The sequence below is a fragment of the Wolffia australiana genome, chromosome 5, assembly GCF_029677425.1.
Source record: "Wolffia australiana isolate 7733 chromosome 5, ASM2967742v1".
Lineage (NCBI taxonomy): Eukaryota > Viridiplantae > Streptophyta > Magnoliopsida > Alismatales > Araceae > Wolffia > Wolffia australiana.
Genome location: NC_135839.1, coordinates 20,882,501 through 20,905,925, shown reverse-complemented (window position 1 = coordinate 20,905,925; position 23,425 = coordinate 20,882,501). Strand labels below are relative to the sequence as shown.

The window sequence follows — 23,425 nt, the reverse complement described above, 5'->3', positions numbered from 1 at the left end:
GTCCTTGACCGAGCGGGATCTCGTGCTCCATCAAAAAGTGTTATTTAAAGCATTATATTAGAGGGACACTTTTTTTAGGCACCTCAAACAGCCAGAGTTGCGCGCCCCCTTTCCCCCCCAACCTTTCTTCCTTCCCACTTTTTCCTTCAACCAAAATGGGGGTCTTGATGGTGAGAAAGATCAACAAGGTCTTCAAGAAGAGCCGGAGAGGAATAAGTGGAGATCCAAGAGTCTCTCTATTGTGTGGATACTTATAGAAGCTGACATGTGGACAGATTCAGAGCACTCTCTGAGGAAGCAAATCAAGGATAGAACAAGTGTGCCACAAGGTACCAAAAGTTTGATTAGTTTTAGGGAGATCATTTGAGATTATTTTAGCTTCCACAACTTGGGAAATTATTTTCCATGATGCATGTCATTGCCAAAACTCAACAAATGTTACAAGCCCACCGTGGTCCCATAATCAAAGACATCATATAATAGTTATTGGTCATTGATGATGAATTTTTAAGTTATCTAATTTCCTTGTAAGCACTAAATTATCCGGTGATTGAAAGACAACTATCCACATTAATTATGTTGTCCCACAAATGAAAACAAAACAATTTGTTGGATCTAATATGAGTGACTTGATCAATTTGGTTTTGAAATCTTTTTTAAACACAATGATTACACCAAAAAGTTATGCCTTTGATGACTCACATATATATGTCAAGCAGTGGTAAGGTCATTAATCTAACCATGTCACAATTTCCTTGTATTGTATACTCCTCTTGGATAGTAACAACTTTATTGGTTAATAGTGGGTAAGTTTTCTTTCAGTACTCAAGGATTTTCTGAATGCCTAAATCAGCCTCCCAATTAAGTTTTTTGTGAAGTATGTATACCAATCCGTTATAATTACTTTAATCATTCAATCCTTAACTAGTGAAAAAATGGATATCTAATATAACTTTTTACTCACAAAAATAATATAATTTCAACACAATACTAGGACTTTAATTGTTTGAACTAAGTGAGATTCGAGTAAATACTTTGGGTGTAGAGTGTTCCTTATACATGAAGTCTTCAAACTAATCATGTGGCTCTTCATGAGCCACCCCACAAAAGTGGAAACATTTCCTTGCACATGAAGGTAGCTCTCACATTAGGTTTCAGCATCCAATCGCATATATAAACAGTCCCATGCCGCCATTTATAGAAATAGAGTGTTGGCCCACTAGTTAACAACTGCAGTCCTCTGGATTGATAAATAGTCAGATATGTAAGTTAGTGAACTTTATATGACTACCATGTTGAATACACATGGATGTATAAAGAAGGGGAGTGAAGTACTTTTGTAGAAAGAAGTGGACAAAATCAGGCATATGAGATTACTGTTGTTAGATAGCGACACATAAAATTTATATATTTTCCTGTTAAATTTTTGGGCAAAAAAATCCCAAGTGAGCTTCTGACTGTCCAAACCGGGCTCTTTCTTACGTCACCATGCAAGACCCCGGTGTGCTGTCTCGCGCTACAGGCCTTGGCGCCAGTGAACCGCTATTTTTCCATGCGAAATTTTCTCTTCGTCTTCTGTTACCACTTATTCTGGCTGCGACGCCGGCACAGCGGACCGCTCATCTCTCGGCTGAATTTGTAAAGTCTCACCGCCCCTGATTGCGTGCTGCAGTGGAGCGCCGTCGACGGATCCAACACGTGGCGATGTCTCATTGGCTAGGCGAAATATACATAAAGCCAATTTAGCGGGAATCGCGACGTGGGGACGGGGAGTGGGACTTACTACTGGGTGAGAGCTGGCGAATACGCTGGAAGAGATAAGCGAGATTTTGCCGTAGAATTGTCGATCGATCGCATTGTTTGCCGGTGGAAATTGCAGGAGGTAAGTGCTAAGCTAGATTGGAAGTTAATTTTTGTTTCATCAATCGATCATCTCGTGGAGGACTTCGTTTATGCTGTTCGATGTTTAATGTTTAGGTACCTGCTGATTACGGTGATTGACTGCAGAGAAGAGTTCGATTTCGCGGTAGAATTGCTGATCGAGTACATTGTTCGTCTTCGGAATTCGTAGGAGGTGAGCACTCCGCAAGATTCGAGTTTCTTTTGTGTTTCTTCGATCGATCGTTTCGCGGACGATTTCGATTATGCTGGTCAAGGCTCGCATCTCGAGTCTTCAGTACTGAATTTCCGCGTAGGTCCAACAGATCATCAGATCCTCTTCCTCGCATTCGTCGGTAATCAAAATCCACAGTCTAAATAGAAGGAATATTATTTTGTTTGCTTCTGTTTAAGCAATTCACTGCCAGAAATTATGTTCGGTGCGTTTCCGAAGAAACGGAATTCCGGTACTTTTTCACGGTTATAACTTCTAATTATCTCATAATCTGAGAAATGAGAGGGTTAAAGAGCGAGACAGAGCGTTTTATACTTCAATCGAGACCTCCGCCACCTCATCTAGGTCCACAAGCTTTCCAGTCGCTCGTTCATTTCACGATCAGCGGACGTATATGTTAGATCTACTTTCTCAAAATAGTCCCAACGAGTACAAATCAGATGACGATCTTGCATTAAATGCTTTCGACGCGACGTCTCTTTGGCCTGATATCTGTCGATAGGGGTACAGTAAAATTTCGTCCGTCCCATGAAAGATTGAATCAATCACAAAAACCGTTTTTCTTTACTCCGTTTCTTTGTCTCTGCTTCTATCAACCGCCACTCTGACGTAACGAAATATGTCCGGGCTGACAAGTTAAATCTATTGTTCCTCCTCCCTCGGTTGGTCCATTCCGATGCCATCCACCAATTCCTTGACAAGTCGGTGGAATGATTGGCTAGAAACACCTGCGAACAAAATATTATCTCCTTGTTTAGTAATTGCGAAAGTTTTCCCTTACATCATCTATTGTTTCCTATTCGCACTTTAAAATTAGTTAAGGCTTTGGACTGTTATCGCCGTTATCTACTGTAACTATTGAAAGCAGTTTTTCACCGTCGTAGATTAATTTGTGACGTTTTGTTCATTTATGGGGAAGGGTTCTCCGGCATACGGACTTTCTACGGGGGTTCCTTTCTGAGTAACTCCTTTCTCTCTCTCTGCCTGTTCCTTCCATTGTTAAAACCAAGTTGCAGGCCACAACGCCCCCGTGAGTAACGCTAAGCGAGCTTCGTTATGAGGGCACGGACGAGAAGCGAGATGAGGCCACGATTGAAGAACAGAGGAGAGGTATAGATGACCCTCGAATCTCTGATCTCGTCATTATAGTTTGATTTCCAACTGTTCGGTCCAATTTCCGAGGATGTTTTTATAGTTTCTTACTATACTTTGCCTTCCTGCGGGATATTATTAGCCCTTCTGGCCCAAGATCGTTCTCCGGAAGCTGCTGAATATAAGTAACAGAGACTCGGACTTCAGCGCAGATGAAAGCGACATCGACAGCCAGCTTGACGACGAAGGTAATCAAGATAATTCTGGAAAATTCTGAAATCGCTAGAAATTTCCTTGGTTATAAAAGTGAAAATCTGCGATTTTGAATATTGTTTTCATTTGTGGCTCTTAGAGGTGTCGGAATGTGAACCCGAATTGCCCAATGGACGGAGGTTTATGGTCAACCAATTATCCGGGATAAACGGTACGACGTTTTTCGTATGCTAAATCTACCCTTGAGTTTTTACAAAATCGCCGTCATTCAAGGAAACGGCGTGAGTGATTTTGTTTACCATGAATATAATCTTTATTTCCGTCGATTCCGTAAAAGCATATGACTTTACAGAGCATAAATGAAGATTGAAAAGTCTAGAAAGGAAATACACAGTCGAACAATGATAAATTGTGTTTACTAAAGGAAAATCTAATCCCGGAATTACTTACAGTCCCAACGTATGATTCAAAACCGCTGAATTTGTTTCTCTAATCCCGAATTCTGAGGATTCGAATAATGCATTTTTTCCATCTAACTATCTCCAAAATTTGCAGAAAACATCTCGCTGCACCGGAGGCGAAAATCAGAGACCATCCGTGCCCAGTACATCAATACTAAAGAAATAAGGCACGCACTGGAGACCTAATTGTCATTTGCAAATATTTCATTATACTCATTAATCTTGATATGGTGGGCAATCTTTGCTAATCTCCTCCATGCAGGGTTTGCGTAGGGACATGGAACGTCGGAGGAAAACTTCCATCTCAGAGCCTAGACATCAAGGAGTGGCTAAACATGGACGAGCCCTGCGATATTTATGTCATAGGGTGATTATCCTAAGCACAAAAATAATATAAAATCTACCATTTACTAATACAACTTAATTATCGTTTATCACAGCCTGCAAGAGATCGTTCCACTAAACGCGGGGAATATCTTCGGCGCGGAGGACAGCCGATCAGTTCCAAGATGGGAGTCGCTGATTCGCGAGACGCTGAACGCGGCCCAACCGGCCCAGCCCAAAGTGAAATGCTACAGCGATCCGCCATCTCCGTCCCGTTTCCAGCCATCGGACGATCAGCCAGCCTTTGAAGATTCCATCCTTCCCGAAACCGACTCCAGCAGCGAAGAAGAAGATGAAGGAAAAGACGAAGAATCTCGTCCAATTGAAGAAGACCAGCAGTCATCCGCCGCTACGGACGAGCTCTCCTCACTGAGGCGAATATTCTCCCATAAGAAGCTCGAGAGAATGAAGAGCTTCAGGCTGGTGGACCCAGACCCGAACCTGGATCCGACCCGACAGGCTCCGAGAAGCCTCCTGGGCAGAAGCCTAAGCAAGTCCGAGAGAGTCGGGCTGATCTGGCCGGAACAGCCGTTGAACCTGTTGACCCAGCCGACTAGCTCTTTCAAAGCCGCTGATTCTTTCGGCTTGACCGTTGACCTGAGCGTTGACTCTCGGAGAAGAAGGCGGTCCTCTTATGTGAGGATCATCAGCAAGCAGATGGTGGGCGTTTATCTTTCGATTTGGGTCCGCCGCGGCCTCAAAAAACACATCCAAAACGTGAAGGTGTCCACGGTCGGCGTCGGCGTCATGGGCTACATCGGCAACAAAGTAAGCTTTATTTTTTTAAAAAAATCAACTATTCGATGATAAATATTGTTTTTTTCTAATTGTTAAAATATTATTCAGGGATCGATTTCCGTGAGCATGTCCGTGTACCAGACCCTTTTCTGCTTCGTGTGCTGCCACTTGACCGCCGGGGAGAAGGAAGGCGACGAGGTCCGGCGGAATGCTGACGTCACGGACATCCACCGCCGTACGATCTTCCGCTCCCCTGGCGACGGCATGCCCATGACCATCCGAGACCACGAGTAAGATAATTAGCGTTAATGATGGCGATAACGACGAAGATTAACGTTTCTGAGTTAATCGCAGGAGGGTGGTCTGGCTGGGGGACTTGAACTACCGGCTGAACTCTTCCTTCGAGAAGACTAGAGAGCTGATAGGGAGAAAGCAGTGGGCGAAGCTGCTCTTGGCAGACCAGGTAAACTCGCCAGCTCAGCTAGATACAGTCCACGTGTCGTCCAGCTAAGCATCTGAATCGGATTCCTCGTGCCACGTCAGCTATCGCGGGAGATGAAGAAAGGTCGGGCTTTCGACGGTTGGTGGGAAGGCGGGATCGACTTCGCCCCGACGTATAAGTACGAACCCGGGACGGAGCTCTACGTGGGAGACGACCCCAAGATGGGCTTGGGCCGGAGAACCCCCGCTTGGTATGGGCCGGCCCATTAACCAATCTCTCTGATTTATTTTTCTTGTTTATGAAGGTAGTAACGGTCGGATTTCTGTCAGGTGTGACCGGGTCTTGTGCTTTGGAAAGGGGATGAGGGTGATCAAGTATGGGAGGGCAGAGCTGAGGCTCTCCGACCACCGCCCAGTGGCGGCAGTCATCGCCGCCGTGGTCGAGGTCTTCAGCCACCGCAAGCTCCAGAGAGCATTAACCTTCACTGATGCAGAGATTAGTGAACAGGAAGACAACTTGGGATATCAAATCTGAGGGAATTATGGAGTACCAGAATAAGATCTCCTCAGTTTTCTCGCTCTAGGAGGAGATGGTAGAGAGAGAAAGGAGGCGCCGGGTCAGGGTGGAGATATGAGCATGGGAGCCAGCAGTTGCCGCGAGGTGAAGGTGCTTGGGCGCCTCGGCACGGTCAAAATAGAAGCCTCCCGACGTCAGCTTATCCTTGGGCTGGAGACAAAGCCAGACCACCGTGTCTGCGCCTTCCTCGCTGGTCCTCAGATTGTCCCCAAGTCTGGTGAAAAGAGAAAAACTCAGTGCAGCTTCATCAGCAATAACATAATTTCAGTTGTAATATGTTGCTCAATAGTGAACCTTTGACGGAATCCCGGCAGGCTCGTGGCCACGCCGGGCGTGTCTGCCCAGCCTGGGTGCATGGAGTAGAATCCAACCCCGTCCTTTCCGTGGACTTCTGACCACCATTCGGTCAACGCCACCTGGCCACAAACCACAGGGAATTTCAAGGCTTAAAAAGTCGGCCCCACGTCGGCACAGTGGCAAAAAGGTTGACCTGGAGTCTCTTGTCCTGCGCGTATTGCCGCGACCCATCGAAGTTCCTCTCGTCAAACTGCACCAACTCGGTCAGGAAAAGTCAACGGTGAAAAGATTGTGAATTTGAAATCAACATTGGTCAACGAGTCAAAGAAGTCAACTAAGGATACAAACAGAGAGTGGAAGAACGCGGCGAATAAAGTCAATGATCTAAAATCTGCAAGAGAGAAGTCAAAGGTAGAAAAGTCAACGAGTGCCTGGCCTGTTACCTGAAAGTCATTGTAGAGGGGAGCAGAGTACATGCCGCCGGAGGAGATGGTGATCACACGAGCATCGGGGGCGGCCTTCTTGAGCAGCGGTAGCATCAGCTCCGTCAGGGCGAATGTTCCAACCCCGTTGACCGCAAAGCTCGCTTCTAATCTGCCGCAGATGGAATAATTCAGACAAAACCAAGGTGAACAAGAAACTACCCCTCACACTATTTTAATGGTACTCTTGAATACCCTTCAGGCGTGACCACGCGTTCATTGTTTAGGATTCCAGCATTGTTGACCTGCGTAAGAGATTTCCATGATATACAACGATTCATATCATGCTGTAGTTGAATCTCTATTAGAACTCAAAAGAAAAAAAAAGTAGGATTTCTAGAGTTTTTGCCAATGCTGTCTCGGTGCATCATGGAGATATTCTGTATTGTTGAACGATATGAAATTGGATGCCATCTTGAAGGGAAAGAAAGTAGACGAGAAGAGGGAATTATGGAGTATTATAAATTTTATCAAGAATTTACATGTAGAAGAAACCTCAGATTCATACACGGATAATTCTTCTTTTTCTAAAAGCATACACGGATCATTCTATTTCTTCAGCCAATTAAAAACGTTGAAGAAAAAAGAGGATGCCTTCTTGAAGGTCGACCTTACCAAGGCACGAGCTGACCCATCCTTAAAGAAACTAAATCAGGAAATCAGACTTCTTTTTAAGGAACATAGAAAATCGAGGAACATCTGATTCATACATGGAGAAATCGAAATTTTCAGCAGAAAATCTAAAATTATATAAAGTTAAACTAGATGAAGATTTTTTTGAAGAAAAAACTAGATGAATATGGATGATTTGTTGAAGGGCGGCCTTACCAAGACATGAACTGGCTCACCCCGAGAAGAAACTCGCGACACGAACGACTTGATATCGCTCATCGACGAGACATCGCAGATCTGGCCAGATTACAGAGAATTATTCATCTGATTTTTTATCCCCTAATCTTGAGGAATATCTGAAATCATTCCAAATAAGAAAGAGTTTAATCACACCTCTAAGAACACATTAGGATTTCCCGTAGATGATTTAATCTTCGCGAGGGCGGCCTCTCCCCTTTCCCGATTGCGACAAACAAGGTGCACGTTTGCGCCCCTGATAATTAAGGCAATAAACAAGAGATTTAAGATAAATCCCATCTCAGAAATCAAAGAAATCCATCAGTTCTCTAGAATAAACTAGCTTAATCACCGGGAAGCAAGACCGGCCGCAGTTGCATAGCCGATTCCAGAGTTCGCCCCGGTGACAACACAATTCTTTCCTTCCATCGGTATCAACATATCTTCTTCTTTATACTTCTTCGAATGTTCCCTAAATCCCCAGCAACGAGTATCAGATAATCGTGTATATATTCTAGATTCCGAAATATCTGAAGCAAGATTAGCTCAAACATACACGAAACTTTGTCTCGTGAAATTCCGAAATCCGTAGATCCCGAACAGAGCCGTCCTCCACGCCTACGAGAGCCCTCAGATAAGAAGACGAGTCTATCTAAACCACAGACAAAACAAACCGCACAAATGCAAAGCTTACGAACCTGGAACATGCTGGCAACTGGAAACTATCAATTAGGCGCGATTGATTGTAGAAGACGACCAAGCGGAAGAATCAAAGAAGGCCGAATGGCGGATTGACGGAGTAGCGAGCTCGATTTGGAGCGGCTTCGCAGGAATTGTGCACCTAATCGAAGCGGTTCAATCGAGTTGTGATCGCCCTTCCCGAACTGCGAATGATCCCCATACTCGAGTTTCGATCCGATCGATTTTCGCGACCAATCGAATGAGCTGGACTGCGATCGAACGGAAAGACGATCCGGCCTACTATCAAACATAGCGATGATCAAAGCCACTATCATGCAAACAATAACATTTAAATCGTAGAACATAAAACAGACTTCATCAACTCAAAAAAAAATCGAAAGATACAATTAAAATTTTATAATTATATTTTTAGGGTTCTAAACAATTATGTATTTATGAAAACCCTGATAATAAACAAGAATGAACCAATATTCTTTGGGCCTCTTGGCCCTTTTAGGTTGCCTACCAGTAATCAGTAGAAAAAATCACAACATTATGAAACAATGTAATGAGAAGAATTTTGTAAAATGCAACGCCTAGGGGAAATTCTTCACGTGCTTTGGATAATGTGATCTTTTACCAGGATTGTTTTGATCGCTTATAAAACACCATAGTCTCAGGAGATCAGTTGGATATCTTTCTAGCAACATAAAATGTTGTCCTCCCACCAACTGCTTCATCATCTAGTTTAAAAGCCATCTGTCATAATTCTTTACTCACTAACACTGACTGGAATTGGTTGCTAGGATTTGCCTGTTTGGATGCGATCTTGGGATGAATGCCGATGACTTATAAAGGAGTAATCTTATATCTGCCTTCAAAACTATTTGGATACCAGATTATAATACTTGTACTAGCGTCGGACACTATCCACACCTGTTTGTCATCCATCATAATATCTAATATTGGCTACACGAATGATATCCGATATCTTTGTGAAATACTGTCTTCCTTTTTTCCAGATTTGCCTCTTCTATCTACGTTAACATATTGTCACTCTCCATAAGCTTATCCAACCAGGGTTAACATATTGTTTGCATCGTACTTGGGTTATGTAGCATGCTATAATGCATCCTCAAAACTTGTGAAGTACTAAGGATGATGGGGGCCATCCAGGTTTGAAAACCCTACCAAACCACTTCGTCGACCGTGGGCTCACGCGCGAGACCCAGCCTTCGGAGTACCCGGCCTAGTCAATGGGCCACAAAGGTTTGACGTTATCTTTCCTTATTTTCCTTGTTTAGTAGGCCTTTTATGTCGGCCACGTATGTCTCTGTGTTTTGTTTTTTCGCACGTGTTTGGACAGCTGTATGGACATACATGTTTGCGCGTGTGTGAGCCCATGTGTGGGAGTGTTAGTGAGTTTCTCTCTTCTATTAGAGGGCCCTAATTACTCTTAATTGGGCCTTCTCCCTTTTATTTTTGAGGGGGGAGGCCCATATTTTCCCCTAAAAAAGGTGGGGCCGCCCATAGGAAGAGAAGAGAAGAAAAGATTGAAAAATGTGATTTTGAAGGATTTTCTTTTTTTTTGTGTTTTTTAGTTTTTGAAATATTTGCAAAAATGCCATTAAAAAGTTAGGAGAGAGAAAAAAACCCTACAGATCGCTGGAAACTGCAACCATCTTTGCCAGAGCTTTGTCGCCGCCATCTTCACTGGAGCTTTGCCGCCGCCATCTTCGCTGGAGCTCTACTGCCGCCATCTTCGCTGGAGCTTTACAGCTGCCGTCGCCGCCACCTGTCTTCCCGCATGCCACCGCCGCTCCCGGGCAGCCCGCATAGCTGCCTTGACCGATCCTCGCTGCCACTACAGTCTTCCGACCGCCATAAGCCAGTCGCGGCCGCCGCGACCAGCCGTGGTCGTTGCTGCCAGTGCTTGCGAGCAGCCCATCACAGTCCACGACTACGACCAGCCGTAGCCCGCGGCTGCCGTGACTAGGCGCGGCCCGCGGCTGTGACCAGGCGCGTCCCGCGGCTGCGACCAACCACGATTGTTGCAGCAACCAGCCATGGCCGCCGCAGCCTGCGGCCATCGCGACCTGCCGCGGTCGCTGCTACCTGTGCGATCGCCGCGACCTCCGCGGCCGTTGTTGTCAACGGATGTGACCGCTGCGACCAGTCTCCCCCATTACAACCAGCGGCCGCGACTACCGCAACCAGCCGCGAGCGCTGCAGCCAGCGGTCGTAACGCCCACAGCCCGCCACGCCCGACTCAATTAGTTGCCACCATTGCGCCCCCCGTCGCTTCCCACCGCCATGCCCGCCGCTGTGGCTGCCACCACGCCCGTCGCCTTGGCCGTCGCCACAACCGTCACCATGCGCATAGCCACACTTGGCCACCGCGCACACCACTATAGCCATTACCACGACTCACCGCCGCGCCCATAGGGGCGGTGCCTCACCATCGGGTTTGTCTCCATGCCTAACCACCTACTTGCGCCGCCATGCTTACTTGCGCCGCCGCGCCTACTTGGACTGCTGTACCTACCTGCATCGTTATCGCGCATACACGTTGGTCGCCTTCCACTACTGCCGAATCAGACACTGCCTGGGGCTACCGCTCCTAGTACGCTCATCAACTCCGTCTCGGCGTAATTTTATTTCTTTTAGTGCCTTCGAATGTTTTCTCCACTGCTAGGGTGAGGTTAGTGATACCTAGGAATACATCAGTGGGAATAGGTTTCTATCGGTACGATCTTGGTTGGTGTTTTGAACGGTGCACGCACGAGCGGCAATAGTTGTACTCATACGATACATCCTCAACGCGTCGTTCGGGTCATCGGGAGCCTAGTGGCATTACCAAGACGTACTTACCATAACCTAGTGGTCGTTGGTGTCCGTCGGCGCTGGATTATACTTCTCAGTGATTTCATCGTTGCATCATCACTTGCATTACCTCTACATTAGTCATCTCCACTTCATAACATGACTGTCCTTGCCCTCCGTGTGTGTAACACGAGCGGTTCAATCCCATCATCTGTCGTGTTACATCATATTGGTATCAGAGCTTAAGTTAAGCGCTTCTGGTTCACGATCCGTCTTATACATCATATTGGTATCCGCGTTGATCGTGCTTACCTCTACGCATAGCACCGTTGGTCAAAATTTGTTTTTTTTCGTGTCTGCACTTAGTCGCATGCATCACATATCTTGAAATTCATAGCATGTGCATTCATGCATATACTCATCATTTCATTATTTAGTAGGAGACCCTACCCTTTACATAGTATCTAGCTGTGACGATCGTTAGGAGACATAGCCGTGTTCGAGGGGACTACCCGTTGGCTCAAGGATGGGAGAATCATCCCTGCACTTACAATCTTCCTTCAGAAGATCAAGTTTACACTCATCACCCAAGCACTTACCTTGACGATGATGGTCTAGACACCTATCCAAAGGATAGTGAATGGTATTTCTGCGATTGGAGCACACCTCAGAGACGGAGATGGCCATGCCGAAGACCATCCTGGCAATATCAGTCTCCCAAGCTGGCTACCGCTAAGGCTTATGGAGAGAGCCCGACAGGTGAGATGATCTTTTCGCCTCCATCTCCTCAGCCCAGACGTCCGCAACGATAACCGGACGAGCGTTATCGATAGTGAGACGATTGTTATCGTTGGCAGCACGAATGTTACCAGGACGATCACCATCAAGACTATCATGATCGCTACCAGGATGATCATTACCAGGACGATTGCCATCAAGGCGATCACAATCGCTACCCAAACGATCGCTACCAGGGCGATAGCCATCTTGACGATCACTATCGACCGCGAGATGCTCATTACCACCGGCAGGACGATCACTACCAAGATGACCACCCCCAGGACGATCATTATCGACAGCAAGACGATTGCTACCATCTATAGGACGACTGTCCCAAAGAGTATGAGGATCACTACTGACATCATGACAATCACTAACTTGACGATCGCCGCATGGACAATCCCTACCGTCCGCATGATGATTACTATGGATATCCGGGTGACCGTCCCCAACCACAAGATGACTGCCGCCAGCAGCAAGATAGACATCAGACTAGAGGACCACCCTACGACCACCAGGGCCTACATTGCTAGGCGATTCCTGTCCAGTACCTAGCTTCGGGTGGACCATACCCACAGTGGCCCCTTATGTTGCCCCAACCCCGCATGGGCAAGGATACCCCCATGCGCTGCCGTTGCCTTACTCTGCAAGCACCTCCTATGGTGCACACCTATGGGGCCCCCACTTGCGCCCTCGCCCTAGCATAGGCGCAGCCTGCACCCTATGTTGTCCCCAATATGCCATGGCCACATGTCTACCCACTGTTCGCGCATACTCCGTATGCCTCACATGCGCCGCCAATTCCTCATGGGCAGAATGACCCACTAGCGTTGCCCGCGCCATATGCGCTGATTGCACACTCTTCGCCACCTTCGGGGTATTACCAGACTTCGGCGCCCTCACCACCACGTACTACGCTCGCGCCATGTGCATCATGCGCGCCGTCGACACCCTTCGAACAATATGCTCCACTGGCACCGCATGTTCCTCATGCGACTTATACGCCCCACATGCCAGCCTTCTCACATTGCTTCAGAGTATGACCCTCGGTATGATGAGCCCCTGCAGAACTATGAGTGCTTCTACGGTCCATAGTATGATGATTCCTATCCATGATGGCCCGAGGACGAGTATTATGATGATGTTTCAGAGCCTCCTCGTAGACAACATCGTGCTAGGACCAGATGCGCTCATAACACATCAGATGCGCGTACATTCACGACTTCTACTGAGTCCCCACCAATTGCTCGTGTCCTTGCCGCACCTGAGCTAGATGAGCTCAAGACTGCCCATTGTGTTACTTTCCTAGTAGATGCACCAGAAGGGCTTCTACCATTGTCATGGCTACAGTTTACTTTTGTTGCCAGGTAAGACGTAGATACACTCGATGCCACGCCTAGTGATGACCTCCTAGTAAAGACTCCAATAGAGACACCGCCACGGCAGGCCATTTGGGGTAGTTTACCCACTGATTTGGAACTAGTAGAGGTCGATGTACACGATGTTACGATTTCTCAAAAGACCATCCGCATGAGTTTCCTCTACTTGGGAAACTTCAGTTTACCTCTCCCGATATGCCCGAGCTAGCTGACCTCGTGGCCCAGTCTAGTGATGGATTCCCGGACGAGCAACGGGAAGAGCCTCTACCACTACAATTGGTAGTGTATACGGTTCCTGTAGTTCTAGAGTTAGTTGAACAATTGGTTACCTTTAGTTATCGATTCCAAGTAGAACCTCTGGAAGAGCCCCAACGATTGGCGATGTTGCAGCTTGGATTAAGTGCCGATCTAGACTTAGACCCGCTTTTATCCATGCTTCATGTTTATAGCCTGAGAGACTTATGGAAGATTCCTGATCACTACAAAAGTTTTTACGCGTTACTGACCCTACGGTTGAGATGGTGATAGCTGTGCTTTTCGGGCTAAGATCCATGTACCGCGTCCCCATGGACGCGAATTGCATGCACGAGAGGAGGTCTGATGCACCTCCCTATTTCCTTTCTGATCGCAATGTTCTACTCGCGAGGTATTTCTGAAAGCCGATGTGGCTTCTCCGAGCCACACGAGTTGGCCTTAATATGACTTACCCCTCTGCCATCGATAGATGGGCTGAGGCAGACTTATCTATTATATATTACTTAGTATGTTCTTGTGATACAAGAGATTTCATGATGTGGGAATCGGTTATTCCTTGGGCAGAGTTTGCTACCTTATCGCTAGCGATTTACATCATCGAGTTGATTATGTTCGATACCATGTACGGCCAGATAACACATAAGCCTCCTAACTTCACCCTCTTAGTCATGCATTTTAGGCTTTCACATTATGGAGTTGCATTTGCGCATCATGTGAGAGAGTCACGTCATAGCATTCATGCATGCATTGCATTGTAACATGAGAAGTATGAACTTGTTGCCAATTTACATCGACACCTAGTTAGTTAGTGCGAGGGCGACTTGGTTAGGGATAGGTTGAGGCCTGAGAGATACTCTACATGGGTCGCTACAACGCTCCACACTCGTAGTGTCGGGTCTTTCTCGATAGTACAAAAGGTTGGGAAGATCACGCGTTGCGAGTATTTCCTCCACTTGGGGGATATGCCCCATCGTCAACATGTCTGGCCTTGAGTTGTACCATCCCATGCTGCCTATTTTCTCCACCAAAAAGCCATCCCCTTCTGGCCCAGTAGTCTACATTCAATTATGAGTGAGTTTGCCAGTCTACCTTCCCGAGTTTGCACCCCACTTAGGCATGAGATTGTAGAGGAGGTACTTGGGAAGATAATTAATGTTGCAGGGGAAGGCGGCACGCGACGACAATTTCTTATTCGATGGGAGGGTCGCCCCCCCAACGATGGACTCCTAGATATGGAAGACGAGCTCCAACGACTGTTCGACGTGGTCTACCACTTCGAGACAATGCAGTTGGTCTCAAGCTCGATGCTACCAGCGGCCGCAACCAGCCGTGGCTGTCACTGCCAGCGAGCGTCGCAGCCCGCGACCGTGACCAGTGCGGCCCATGGCCGCGACCTGACGCGACAGCTGCGATCAGCCACGGTCGTCACAATGACCAACCGTAGTCGCGACTAACTGCGGCAGCAGCAGCTCACGACCGGCGACCACCTGAAGCCCGCGATTGCGACCTGCCACGACCGTGGCGAGCAGCCGCAGCCGCCACGATCAACCGTGACCAACGTTACCTATGAGATCGCTACGACCCGCTATGGCCACTGCAACCTGCTAGGGCCACATCTACTTGTCGTGGCTATTGCAGTCAGCGGCCGTGACCGCCGCGGCACGTCTTCGACGTTGCAACCAATAGCCGTGACTACCGCAGCCAGCTACGAGTGATGACTCTAATTATGTCATAAAATAATCAAGGGTTTGCCAGTAATCAGAGCATCATTTGCATACATTGATTCCATATGTACCATTATTTGCATGTATTAATTCCATATTTACTAACCCCAATTGGTTCAGAGAATCAAGTGGATTGGATCTCACCTTTTCTCAATGAGTTTAGATGTGGATAAAATAGAATGAAGGCACCTGATTAATCAAGACTTGCAAAAGAAACTTACAAGAAGAAGCCCTAAAAAGACTCAAGAAGCTCAAGGGAGGAACCTATAAATAGTCCTTCAAAGAGCCATTTTGGGTTGTGCAGAATTTTTGTGTAAACAGGTTAGGGCTTGGAGAAGAGGAGTTCTGCAGACCCTCCAAGGGCTGATGAGCATTGGAGCTGGGAGAGAAGGAGGCTGAGGCATAACCAGAGCAAGACGATCATCACCTCGCCGGAAGGGTTGTGACACCAGGTTGGTGTGATTGTTCTGGTTTCAGACATTGTGTTCCTCTCCCTTCTAAGACAATTGAAGTTGGGTTGGAAGGCACCAAGCAGTGTATCTCCAACATTTTCCAGCTGAGATTGTTCATTGTTTTTGGTTAATTCTACGTTTGTTTGTTCAAAACGTGTTTTCTGTTGTTCTTCTCCCCAATTCACCTTCTACATCCAAACTCGTAGCTGCAGCTCTTGCATCCAGGGCGTCCCGCGCGCAGGCAGAGCCGCGCGCAGCCCCTACGCACAGAGCACCGCCAGCACGCAAGCCGTGCACAACCTGTGCACAGACACGCCCTGCATGCCGCCCGCGCGCAGGCAGAGCTGCGCGCTAGCCGTCGCACATCCCTGCGCAGGCAGAGCTGTGCACGAGGCCTGCGCCGCCCGCGCGCAACCCCCCGCGCAGGCAGAGCCTTGCACGAGGCCTGCGTAACCCGCGCTCAGCCTGCACGCAGGGCGCATCTGCAGCCGAGGCAGCGTGCAGCCCCGCACGCAGGCAAACCCGCACGCAGGAAGCCGCACACCACCAAGGCCGTGCGCATCCTTGCGCTTGGTTTGTTCTATTTTTAGTGCTAAAGGTGCAAGCCTGCAACTGAGAATAGAGCCCTTAAATCCAATCTGAATTTTCTGAATCTTCTGAGGATTAGATTATTTAAATCTAATCTTCTCAGGAAATTTAATAAATTTTACTCAAGATCTTCAACATGCTGGTTAGAATAACTTATAGGAATTCATAACATAAATTAAATTGAAAAGAACTACTATTTTCTTATCTGCTCCTTGTGGATCGACACCTTACTCGTCCTAAGGCTGTGAGGTTAATTTTTATTTTTGACTAGCTCAAATACTCACATGACTAATCAGTAAAAAACCTAGTAAAAAATCCAAAAATTGAGCTTATCAACGAGCGCCACAACCAGCGGTCGTAACTGCCACAACCCACCATGCCCGACGCAATCAGCTACCGCCGCTGCACCCGCCGCCGAATCTCACCACCACGCCCGCCGCCGTGGCCGTCGCCATGCCCATCACCACGCTCGTAGCCGCACTTCGCCACTGTGCGCGTCGCTACAGCCACCGCTACACTTCACTATCGTGCCCATCGCCGCGGTGCCTCGCCATCACGCCCGTTGTCGTGCCTAGCTGCTTACTTGTGCCACCGTGCTTACTTGCGCCGATGTGCCTACTTGCGCCACTGCGCCTACTTGCGTTGCCGCACCTACCTGTGTCGTCATCGCACCTACGTGTTGGTCGTCTTCCACTACTAGTGAATCAAAGACCGCCCGGGCCTACCGCTCCTGGTACGCTCATCAACTCCCTCTTGGTGTAATATTATTTCTTTGAGTGCCTCCAAACATTTTCTCCACCGCCAGGGTTAGGTTAGTGATACATAGGAATACATCAGTGGGAATAGGTTTCTATCGATACGATCTTGGTTGGTGTTTTGAACGGTGCACACACAAGCGGCAACAGTTGTACTCACACTGTACGCCCTCAACCCATCGTTCGGGTCATCGGGAGCCTAGTGGCATTACCAAGACGCACTTACCATAGCCTAGTGGTCATTGATGTCCGTCGACGCTGGATTATACTTCTCAGTGATTTCATCATTGCATCATCACTTGCATTACCTCCACATTAGTCATCTCCACTACATGACATGACTGTCCTTGCCCTCCGTGTGTGTAACACGAGCTGTTCGATCCCAGCGTCCGTCATGTTACATCAAAGGAGCCTTTATAATAGTACCAAAATAAAGTCCTTAAGAAGTATCATTAGATGGCAATGCTTTGTAAGCGTGCACGCCTATGTCATCTTTGATACGACATATGCATATTGGTATCAATTTGCATTCTGCACTAGCTCAGTTACTCACAATAATCTTGAGGACCCTTAGGATGATGCATGGTGATGGGACAGATGATAGGGCATCATAAATCACGAGGACAGGTGACATAGTCATCCTTGATCAATCATACCATCATCAATCATCAACATCAGTCATCCTTGACATTGACAAACACGTACTGCCTAGTGTCTCAAGAAGTTGGAAAGGCAGGTGATGCATCATCAAGAGTACCCAAGTATGATTTTACAATAATATTCACTTGGATCTAGTAAAATTTTCTCCCCCCCTCATTCATAATTTTTTCTCTCAATCATCGTCATTGTTTCTAGCAGTTTGCGACAACATAGCTGCCAAATGTTCCCTCTAACCCACTATGTCCTCATTACTTCTTTCTTACATTTGTAATATAAATGGTTATTTCTGATCTTATGCTAGTATTTTGGAGCAAAAGGTCAAAAACTTACTAATGTTGGGTTATGCAGGCTTGATTGACTGTCAAATATTTATATACGTTGCATAATTCAAAGAAATAAACTATAATTTAAATATAAAATTTAGATCATGTTATCACCATGTGTGGAACTAATCCACTCTCAAATTGTTTCCCATAAAAGTGCCTTCGCACCGTTCATGTGCCCAACCTCTTGATGTCTACATGAAATCAGTGGAATGTTGGATCTCCGCCTGAACTTCATCAACGCTCCTAGAAGATCAAGTTTATCTTCTCACCATCAAGTCTCACTAGAAGGAGGGAGATTCTGAGAAAGATACAAATTCACAGGGACTGTCCAAATGGGGCTGGCATAGGCACCTAAAATGGGTCCCCGCTCTATTTATGTGTAATGCGGAACTTTTTTACAAAAGACCAGATAAGTACAGCATATCCACCAACATCCATAAATCCTTTGCGTGTGATCCTCTAGGTCCATGTATTATTATAGTTAATATTTTAAACGGTACAATAAATTTAGTGGATAATCTTATTAATTAACTATATTGATGTGTAGATGAATTTAGCCAGGATCACAATCAATACTTTCAAGTTTCCAACCTGTGGATTGCCAAGTTATGCCTTGTGCTCTAAAAGACCTAGAGTTTTTTAGGACTTATAGAATATATATGAATGAGAATGCTCCCATTAACCCATAAATAAAAAAAATCCAAAGATTTTTTAAAATATTTAGAAAAAACAAAGAGTTTAAATAGGATGAAAAAATGCTTTCGTAAAACATTACTTAAGAGTAAAAAAGCCGTTGAGGATTTTCCCCATTCAACATAAAAATTTATTGAGTCATGTGATAAACTGATGGGGTTCAATAGAATGCCTACTCACCAAAGTATCTCTAACTGTTAGATAGTAAAAATATTTTGTGAGAGATTGAATAGTCTAGAGTAATATGTTCGTTAATGTTAGTGGTGGAACATTCACACATGATGCAAGAGATTTAATTGAAAATCAGTAGGTAAAGTACTGATCTTCGAGATTGGAACCATAAGATACATCCGAAGGAACTTTAGGGGAGACAAATTCAAAGGTAAAATGGATGAAGTAGGCTCTCAAAGCCAAAATTCAGGTTGACTCCCCAATACTATCAGTATTAATACAGTTTTTTATTTCAGATGATGGATAAACTTTTGAGATGTGATATCGTAGAATTCTCTGTAATGATCATCCTCATGAGCATTCACTTGTGAATGTAGAAATAATGCTAAAAACTAGAAAAGAGTTCCTTGATCTACATGATAGTATATCCCACTTAGAACCTGAATTAGAACTAGTGGAGGGTGGTGATGGCCGTAGGAGTGATGAGCACTTGAAATTAATGGCTGAACCAAAATCATTACCAAACCCTAGAGGTATACGCCACCTATTCCCTTTACTCAATCTCTCCAATTATTGATTTCCCTCCCAATGACAGTCAGTAATAGAGCTGTATATATAGCTGACCCTCATTATTTTTTAGTAGATGCTCTTCCTATTATAAAAATTTAAAGTAATTATATAGTTCATGTGGAAATAAAAACATATATAGTTTATTTATATAATTGAATCATATTTTGAAAAATAAAAGGGAATCATGAGATAGAGATAGAGGCAATAAGGAAATATGCTATTGGATTGATAAATTTAAGCATATCTATTTTCGATACATAATTTAAGATTAATATCATGTCCGGATGTCTCATGATAAATTGATCTTTAGGGAATTAGATAATTTATTAACATTAGTTATAGTCGTCAGATGGATAGAACAATACATATATGAAATATTAGAACATTTAATTGGAAAAGGTATAATTGCATAATTTGTTATACATAAATTTAAGATATGAACCCAAAAGTTTATGTAGACAGTTATTAGCCATGGTATCAGCTACTTGTTGTGATGTTGGAATAGTTGAAACCAATTTGGGAGAGGGAATTCAAAATTAGATCTCAACAGTACTTAAATACCGTATAAGTCCCAACTCTAAATGAGAAAAACACATTTGTAGATGACTGATCTGCGTTTGCATAGGTTTACAGAACTCCTCACTTAATATTAGATCATGAAATTCTTTTATGGGAAATGTGATTGGCGACTTTATATTTTCAATCTAAAATTTATAATCTAGAATATACTATGATGGCGCAGCCCCGGACACGCCGTCGGAGTCGTCACCGTCGTCCCCGACAGCACCCGCTCCAGCACTGGATACGTCTCCGGAGACGTCATCGCCGCCGTCGACAGCGCCGGCCGTCCGCGTTCAGCCCGCTCGGCAAGCCAAGGCGACGGTACGCTCGCCCGGATTCAAGTATTCTGGGTAACGGACACCTTATCGTTTCCTTATTTCATCTCGTTCGTCGTGTTTTAAGTTTAATCGTCGTCGGCCGTGTCTACTCTTGCGTCCTGTCTAAGTGTAAGGAGGGAGGTTCGACCTTATGAGGATCTCCCCTCCCCTCCCCCCCCCCCTCGTCCGGTTCATCTTCGTTTTGTTGTTTTCATCTGAGGCTTTATGTCCTAGGTTCGCACTGTTATTTTGGTTTAAGTGGTAGGTTATTTTGGTCAAAGGGCTCCCACACTTCCCCTCTATATAAGGAGAGGTGGGTGCCGTAGAAACGGGAACGACGTTGATAATTTGAAAAGTATCGTTTCTTTGGAACTACTGCCTCCGTTGAGCTAGGGTTGCCGCGAGCTGAAGAAGGAGGAGAAGTGCCAGAACCAGGAGAAGAAGAGGAAGCACCGGGGGAGAAGACTGCAGGCGAGAGAGGGACCCAGGCCCGCCTGCGCTGCGCCACCGGCGCTCAGTCGCCCTGCGCGTGTAGGCCGAGTCGCGCTCGCGTCCTGGTCACGCGCCGCACGACCGTGGATTCTTCCGCGCCCGTGCATGGTTCTGCCGCTACTGGTCGCCCGCTCAGACAGACTCCGCCTGCGATCGCCCTGCTGCCCTCCCAACTGTTCGAAGGATATCCTGGCGAACGAGACCCGCGTGCCTGCCCGAGGGACGACCAGTCGGCCCCCTCCGTCGCCCGGTGCACCTGGCGTCATTCCCACGTGCGCAACCTGTCGCCGAGCGCGCCCGCATCGTCCCGCCCGCGCCCCGGACCTCGTGTTGCAGCGGACGCGTGCGGCCCACGCGCGGTCCCTGCCGCCCGTACCTGAGCGCCCGGCCTGACGCCGCCGTGTCTTGGCAACGACGATCTGCTGGTGACTCGACAAGCACTCGGACTATCTTCCCCGTCCTCGGCTACGATGAGGTACGCTGACCCGCGCACGTCCTTTATTTCTTTCAGTGCATACTCGGTTGCCTCCACCGCGCTCGGGGTAGATATAGGTGAGCGAGACAGGCGAGTGAAAACGAACGTTTTATTGAGCGTCTCACCTGGATCTGGTACGAGCCGGTTCGCCCGTCGCGTGCGGGCAACCTCCGGCGGGAATTTCCCGTTCGGCGACCTAGCAACATCGTCCCTCCTGACGAGGGTCAGGAGGTCCCCTCCCGTCTCCGGGCGACCCCGTCGACCCCGGCCGTCGGCCCCTCCTGTTCTTCGGTAGCTGCACGTACCACAATCCTACCCGAGCATTGTCATTCTAGATCGTCTTCGTAGGACTCCTGTGCCCGACGAATCCCGGTACTTCGTCGCGCACCGTCGCGCCTTCGACACCGAGTACGAACCCTCGGTGACGGCAGGACTTCGTCTCGGACGTTGTCCTGCATCATACTATTGACGACATAAGGCCATTTTGGGAATATCTAAGACTTTTGATCTGTCACATGAGACGTATCCAAGTTCACGCTTGCAATTTAAAAATTTTGAGGGATATATGATGTCTATATAATGGAAATAACATACGTAGTTCATGATATAAGAGAAATAAATTCCATTTCATGCATTTGCTCTTGTATTATGTTACTACCTTATTTCTAATAAATTTAGCATGAATATACATAATAAGTAAATTGTTGATTCAACATTAAGAAAAAAAAAATGTGGCCCCAAAGTAGCCCCCAAGGGCTATGACCGTAGCTGTAGCCTGAGCATTAAGGCCCCTGAAGGACCTCAGCTGGAAGCCGCAGCTGTAGCCATAACCGTAAGAGAGTATACGGTTGCATTCAGGTATACACACATGCACACCTTAGAGTTCCTTCATTATTTTCTTACTAATTCAAATCGTAAAGAGTTTCAAAATTTATATACTTTTCCAAGATTCTAAATCTTTCAGTATGGGGTTAAAAATCAGAGCTTTCAGAAGTCCTTACCAGGCCGGGCCAGGGCAGCCTTGACAAGTCTTTACCGGTCCCGTAGGGTGCCGCATGAATAAACCATACAGAGAAGAAACATTTTGAGCTTTGCATTGACCCAGCTAAAGCTCGTGTCGAAACATGCTTTTGTTAAATCCCACATTTTAATTTTGGACGTTGATCTTCTTTAAGAAGATCGAATGGTCAAGATAAACTCCGATTTATTTTAATATGTTTTTCTCTCTATTTCAGGGGATGCCTCGGTGGCAAGCACTGAAGCGCAGGAATCATGCAAGTCTAGCTGGAGTAAAGCAGTGACGTGGAATTTGCTGACTAGGACACATACCACTAGAACTTAAGGGGTTCCATGGCTATGATTTAACCGTAGATGTTGAACCCCTAAGACTCAGACAGATGGTTGAGGGATAAGATCATCCCTTCCTACTCTTCATCACTGCCTCTGTCGCGGGTGACCACATTCCGGTGACGAGAGGGCAGATCTCCGCCCATTCGCCCCGTAAAAGCTGTAGGGGATAGCCTATATCAACGAGAATATCTTAGGAGCGTTCCCATAATATGAAACCCAAATTTTTCTGCCGCAAACACAAATTGTTTTCCATCGAATTCCAATCTGAAATTTGAGATTAAAAACAGGAGAGATCCTTGCGTTCTTTGCCTTTTCTCATGGTTAACTCGATCAACAGGTGTGAGAGGGCCATGACCTGAAGAGAGATTAATCAGAGAGTGGTAGAAGAGGAGAGAAATTGAGAAGAAGGAGCAATGAATTACCTGGAGAATAACTCGACCGCGAACAGAGTCAGAAGCTGTCGGCGACCCCAAAGAGGTCGAGGAGCCTTGGGAAGTCAATGTCTAACCAATATTGATTAATTTCTTAAAAAATCTAGACAATATTTTCATACAGTTAGGACACGAACATCTCATTTAAGTGAAATTTTCTCTTCTTGCGCAATCCCTCAAACACCTGATCTGCATTATTTTTACAAATAATATCTAAAATGATTTTCTTAATATTTCTAAACCAATTAAAAATATCCTAAAATATCTACAAGCTATATAAAATTACACATCTTAT

The 23,425-nt window shown here is 46.2% G+C and overlaps 2 protein-coding genes across 6 annotated transcripts; one reads left to right on the top strand and one right to left on the bottom strand.

The window, feature by feature from the left end:
• Window positions 1–1,744: 1,744 nt before the first annotated feature.
• LOC144703819 (type IV inositol polyphosphate 5-phosphatase 3-like) lies at window positions 1,745–6,293 on the top strand. 4 transcript variants are annotated; one of them, XM_078576089.1, is made up of 12 exons: window positions 1,745–1,882; window positions 1,978–2,074; window positions 3,130–3,223; window positions 3,348–3,453; window positions 3,558–3,629; window positions 3,974–4,046; window positions 4,142–4,246; window positions 4,320–5,031; window positions 5,110–5,291; window positions 5,356–5,464; window positions 5,545–5,693; window positions 5,773–6,293. In XM_078576089.1, the coding sequence occupies exons 3-12, from the start codon at window positions 3,170–3,172 to the stop codon at window positions 5,975–5,977; spliced, it is 1,767 nt and encodes a 588-aa protein (XP_078432215.1). In that variant the 5' UTR covers window positions 1,745–1,882; window positions 1,978–2,074; window positions 3,130–3,169; the 3' UTR covers window positions 5,978–6,293. The 4 variants fall into 4 exon arrangements, with proteins under 4 accessions (XP_078432215.1, XP_078432214.1, XP_078432217.1 ...); XM_078576088.1 differs by having other exon boundaries at window positions 3,124–3,223; XM_078576091.1 differs by having other exon boundaries at window positions 1,763–1,882; window positions 2,008–2,074.
• LOC144703821 (NAD(P)-binding Rossmann-fold superfamily protein) lies at window positions 5,709–8,600 on the bottom strand. Of its 2 annotated transcripts, none has more exons than XM_078576092.1 (11): window positions 8,346–8,600; window positions 8,204–8,265; window positions 8,000–8,119; window positions 7,804–7,903; window positions 7,627–7,707; window positions 6,994–7,043; window positions 6,760–6,910; window positions 6,510–6,566; window positions 6,314–6,435; window positions 5,994–6,233; window positions 5,709–5,927 (listed from the first exon to the last, which is right to left on the bottom strand). In XM_078576092.1, the coding sequence occupies exons 1-10, from the start codon at window positions 8,352–8,354 to the stop codon at window positions 6,023–6,025; spliced, it is 963 nt and encodes a 320-aa protein (XP_078432218.1). In that variant the 5' UTR covers window positions 8,355–8,600; the 3' UTR covers window positions 5,709–5,927; window positions 5,994–6,022. The 2 variants fall into 2 exon arrangements, with proteins under 2 accessions (XP_078432218.1, XP_078432219.1); XM_078576093.1 differs by having other exon boundaries at window positions 5,709–5,922.
• Window positions 8,601–23,425: the final 14,825 nt, after the last annotated feature.

What these genes read in the sequence shown, in the direction of transcription:
- LOC144703819 (XM_078576089.1), top strand. Translation starts at nt 3,170, where the DNA reads ATGAGGGCACGGACGAGAAGCGAGATGAGGCCACGATTGAAGAACAGA. An exon ending in CCAATTATCCGGGATAAACG is followed by an intron (nt 3,630 to 3,973) that starts GTACGACGTTTT and finishes CAAAATTTGCAG; the next exon opens with AAAACATCTCGCTGCACCGG. An exon ending in ATCAATACTAAAGAAATAAG is followed by an intron (nt 4,047 to 4,141) that starts GCACGCACTGGA and finishes TCCTCCATGCAG; the next exon opens with GGTTTGCGTAGGGACATGGA.
- LOC144703821 (XM_078576092.1), bottom strand. An exon ending in TTCACGAGACAAAGTTTCGT is followed by an intron (nt 8,120 to 8,203) that starts GTATGTTTGAGC and finishes CTGGGGATTTAG; the next exon opens with GGAACATTCGAAGAAGTATA. An exon ending in CGCAGGACAAGAGACTCCAG is followed by an intron (nt 6,436 to 6,509) that starts GTCAACCTTTTT and finishes GTTTGTGGCCAG; the next exon opens with GTGGCGTTGACCGAATGGTG.